We start from the raw sequence: 4918 nt of genomic DNA, 5'->3' as shown, positions 1-4918 counted from the left end.
TGACGGAGCAGAGGAGGAGAAGAATGGGAACATGTATGAGATGGTGCACCGGCCTCTTCATCATCCTCGGCGTTTGGAGGCAATGGGAGAAGACAGTGATAACATCCGACGGTTCAGATTAAATGCAGAACAACAACAACAACACTCTGTTGTTTCCATAAACAATGGAGCGTCATAACAAATAAGATGTAACACTTTTGGGTTTTGGTAGATTCTCTTTTCCAACTGATCCAGTCAGTGAAGAAAAGCTCTCTTTCGCTTAAGTTCTTCATGCATAATAAACGATACATGATCCATCTTTTGTGATGTAATTGCAAGAACAAGGTAGTCCAATTTCCTTACTACAGAGTACAGACCCCAAAAGTTAAGCTGATTTTAGTTTAGTATACATTTATCAAGATGATAAATAAATAGTCATGTGTCTCTGGCTTTTGGATTTATGAATGAAACAAACGTGTAGAGTTCACAAATTAGTTTCTTCTATATAAGTATTATGTACACCATGTGGAGTGAATATATTTATAGAGTGTATACGTGCAACAATATACATTTCAAACAAGAGCATGGTTGTAGTCATGGTAATGGAATGTCTTGTAGATGAAGTGTGATAGTCACTTCGAAGCAGCAAAACTCAAAACAGCCGCCACAAAGCACTGCAATTCTTGCTACCTTTGACAATGTGGTCTGGTTCATCACGGCCATAGCTCCGATCATAGCAACTGATGCGATTTGTAAGATCACCTCTAGCGCATTGAGATATTTGTGAGCTTCCTTGCAGCTGCTGCAGTTCTCAACATGCGACCAATACCTGACAAAATTATGTAGGCAGAACAAACACAAAACTTTCATTGTTTCGAAATATGAACAAGAAAGTAGATGAATTGAGGAATCAAGGGTTCTGATGACAGAAGGATTGGCGTCGAAAAGAGACACCACAAAAAGGGAGGCAAAGTGACGTGATCGACGGAGCAGCATCGGCGATGGGATTGACGGAGGAACATCGGTGATGGGATCGACGAAACGGAGCGACGACGAAATCATTTTGAGAGTTTGGGTTTCGCTTGACGAAGTAGTCGAGGCTCTCAACAAACGAAACCTCTGGGTTTTTTTTTTGAGTTTGTATCTTTAAAAAAATAAATATAATTTAGGCATTAAAGTCAAAACTCAAAAAGTAATCGGGTAATCCATTGTGTTGGAGTTGGGTTAAATAGTTCTGGTTGGATACGTGGTTTTTGATTATTTCATAGGGCTTTTGGACATTTCAATGGTTTTTAATCTAAAAAAAATTGTAAAATGAAGTTACAAATATAAAGGGGGGGGGGGGTTTTGTGGATGACCTTTTCCCAGTTAGTGGCTGGCTTTGTAGGCATTGTTCCCCCCAGCACCGCCGCACGCACCAGTTTCTTCATCTCCTACGCCTGAAATTGAGAAATCGGGACAAGAGAAAAAGATTAAGATAAAACTTAATTTTGCTTTTTGAGATACTTTTGGGAAGATCTAGTTGTTGGATTCGTTGAACGCTAGTGGATTTGGTACGATTCATCTGGTTTCTTGACTTATTGATAGAATCCGCGAGCTCGATTTTGGTAGGATTTAGGGTTCGTGTCTTCTGGTTAAGAGAGAGAGAGAGAGAGAGAGAGAGAGAGAGAGAGAATCAATGGCGGAGGTTGTTTTGCACATATACGATGTGACCAACAGTGGATCGGAGAAGACTAACAACACCATTGTTCAGATCAATCGGTTCTTCAAAGACGGGATCGGTCTTGGCGGCATATTCCACAGCGCTATCCAGGTACTACTCTTTACTGATCTTCGTATCTTTGTATCGATGATGACTCTTCTTGGTTTTGTTTACATGAGTGGATCTGGTTTGTGTTTGTGTCATTGTGTGTGTGTAGTAGGTTTCCAAGTTCTATGTCTTAGGTCTGGATAAGTATATAACATTGGATTATTATTGTTCATGGTTTTGTTATCTTCATGTGCCTTTTAGATGATTATATTGACTGCCATCTCTGATGAATTTGTTCAGGTATACGGAGATGATGAGTGGTCTTACGGTTATTGTGAACAAGGAACTGGTGTATTCAGCTGTCCCAGTGGCAAGAACTCTATGTACACATATCGTGAGAAAATTGTTCTTGGGAAGACAGATTGCACAATTTTCATGGTAAATCAGATGTTGCGTGAGCTCCGCAGGGAATGGCCAGGACACACTTATGATTTGTTGTCCAAAAATTGCAATCACTTCTGCGATATACTCTGTGACCGGCTTGGTGTGCCAAAAATCCCAGGTAAATCCATTTTTTGGTAATCAAATTGTGTGAGGGTGTGTTGGCCTTCAAGACTTACGTGACTGCTGGGGTTTTGTCTCTTAACAGGTTGGGTGAATCGTTTTGCCAATGCTGGTGACACAGCCTTGGAAGTGGCAGGAAACACAGCAATGCGGGTGGGTTCTCTTTCTGTCTTTCATTTTACTTATCTGGAACCTAAATGCAACATTATGGGTGCTCAAATCTTGTAAACTGGGAATTTGCAGATGAAGCAAGCCAAAACAGAACTTGTGTCAGCTAGTAAAGATTTCCGAAAAGAGGGAAAAGATTTCCGAAGCTACGTGGAGGGAACTGCACTGGAAAGTATGACAAGCATTGGCAGTGTAGAGGTTAAGGCTACCATTAATACTGGTTTTCCTTGGAAAGTAGTGGCTAAAGGTAGTAGGAGTTCGACAAGGCTTACTAAGAAACAAGTCTCACGAGCTGCAGCCCCTGATACTGAGCCAGAATACAAAATTTCTGCTGGTACATCAGCACAAGGAGATTCGGAATCGGAAAAGGTTTTCTTCTGATTCTTTTCACACTTTGTTCTGCTATCTTCCCTAATTCTTCAGGGAGTTTTTTTGGTTTTTCTTTATTCTAATGCTTGATTCTTACAATAATGGCAGCTTGGCGTTTCTGTTATAGGCCAGCATTTCGCAGATAGAGTAGAGCATGTTCCAATTAAGAAACGGAGGTTTATGGTTCCTCCTCCATCACCTTTGAAAAAGTCCACCCCCTGTGGTGAAGGCTCACACCATCATGCAGAGATCAACCATATTCTCCCTGTTTCTAGGCTGAATCCTAATCTATTGAGACAAAAAACAGCAGAAATCCCCGATGATAAGCCCGATAGCAGTAGTCATGACTTCTCTGCTATTAAGATACTTGCAGAAGTTGCTTGCAGTAATGGTATGAGTAGTGATATTGCATCCTTAGTAGACGGTCAGCTAGTTGAACCTGTTAAGCATGATGATGCTTTGACTTTATCTGCTCATGTGGAAGGTAATGATTCATCATCTGGCACTGATGATGTCTCTGGGAATGATACTACGATTGAATCCAGTGACAAGGTTGGGGAAGACAAGACCAAAATCATAGTGTCTCAAAAACTACTGATTGATACTTTGGGTAATGCTTCGGCTGCTGATCAGAGTGAAGAGCGTATAGTAGCATCTAGTGGTACCATAGTGGCTCAGAACATTAATGTTTCTATTTCAAATGAATCCTCAACAGAATTGCCAAAGGAAACTATGGAAGCAGGAAATAGTGTAAGTTTAGCACCTCAGAGTGAGTCTGCTACTGTGTCAGAGATTTTATCTGATGATGAGCGCACTGGGAAGGGTAAGAGCACTGAATGCCTTACAGATGATAGGTTACACTGGGATTTAAATCTTCCAACAGATGCGTGGGATCAACCTTGTGATGTAGTAGTTGATAAAGCAACCCGAAGATATTCTGATGGAGAAGTCACTGTGTCTGTTACAGAGAGTGGACACGTTGATGGTAGTAAAGACTACGCGGCAGGTCTGATTGAATCTGATGTGCACATGAATTCTCCATCACCGTCTGGGGCTAAGGCTGAAGCCTCTGCTCGAAATGGGAAGGAATGCCAATCTGGTTATGATTCCCAGTTTGAGGATGGAGAGTTGAGGGAACCATACCCTTGGGAAGAAAAAGAGGGTGATAGTGGAGATGTTGAACAAGTGGATTATGGCTCTGAGCCTGAGAATGAACGAGTCTACTCTTTGGCTGAAACTAATGAGAATAAGCTAGAGGATGTTGAGCAGAGATTCTTGCCAGAGACAAAGTGTGATTCAGGCAATGTGCGTGAAGGAAGTAGTGATGTAGAGAAGCATGTAGTGGTTTGCATGAATGATTCTCATTCTAAAGGATCTTCTCCGTCAAGGAGCTTTGGGTCAAAACCATACAAAGGGTTACCTTCACATGAAAGTATCCCAAGGAGAAGGCAAGTTAATCATGATGAACCTATTTTCCCATTTCATTCTTTAGTTTATCCATGTAATAGATCTTTTGCTAAAATAGTGGTTTCCCTTGTTTCAGGCCTGATAGTTATGAAGAGCCGAGTGATAGGGACCTTGGTCCCAATAAATTTATTGGAAGAGACAGATCAGAGATGCGTATGCGAAGCAGGAGTCCCGCGAGAAGACAATTTGGCGGCTGGAATACCAAGCGTCGCTTTTCCCCACCTATTTACAGAGGTGGTCCATATGGCTTTGGACATCCGCGTCCTAAAACCGTTGAGGAGGACCGAGGTATGATGAATGGCTTTGATCAGCCAGGTCCAGGTCCACATGGCTATGTACGTAGGCAGTTCTCTAATGGAGGATATCGGGGTCGATTTAGACGGTTTCCAAATGGTGGCGGAAATCGGGATTTCAGAGGCGTAGATAGTCCATTCCCTCCCAGTGATGGTAATAACTATCCAAGTCGCATGCACAACAACCGAGTGCACAATAGGAGAGACAGAAGCAACTCCCCTCCTGTCTTCAGGAGATTGCATGATCCCCAATCACGGTCCAGGTCCAGAAGCCGTTCCCCATGCTCATGGAACAGGCGGAACAGATCTCCTCCTGGATTCAAGGGGG

At 42.3% G+C, this 4918-nt stretch overlaps 1 protein-coding gene and 1 long non-coding RNA gene across 2 annotated transcripts; one reads left to right on the top strand and one right to left on the bottom strand.

Annotated features, from left to right (window-relative positions):
* Positions 1–403: 403 nt before the first annotated feature.
* On the bottom strand, positions 404–1222 carry LOC17874216. The gene is made up of 2 exons (XR_002832964.1): positions 934–1222; positions 404–808 (listed from the first exon to the last, which is right to left on the bottom strand). It is a non-coding gene; the product is annotated as an uncharacterized LOC17874216 (long non-coding RNA).
* A 135-nt stretch (positions 1223–1357) lies between these two features.
* Positions 1358–4914, top strand: LOC17874217 (the record flags this gene model as incomplete). The annotated part of the gene is made up of 6 exons (XM_023779091.1): positions 1358–1792; positions 2030–2291; positions 2379–2446; positions 2537–2830; positions 2939–4278; positions 4374–4914. Coding segments are annotated over exons 1-6 (2640 nt in total), but the record flags the coding sequence as incomplete, so codon positions are not given.
* Between the last annotated feature and the right edge of the window lie 4 nt (positions 4915–4918).

The sequence above is a fragment of the Capsella rubella genome, unplaced genomic scaffold (genome assembly GCF_000375325.1).
Source record: "Capsella rubella cultivar Monte Gargano unplaced genomic scaffold, Caprub1_0 scaffold_238, whole genome shotgun sequence".
Classification (NCBI taxonomy): Eukaryota; Viridiplantae; Streptophyta; class Magnoliopsida; order Brassicales; family Brassicaceae; genus Capsella; species Capsella rubella.
Note: the sequence above shows the minus strand (reverse complement) of the source record. Positions and strands in the feature narration are given on the sequence as shown.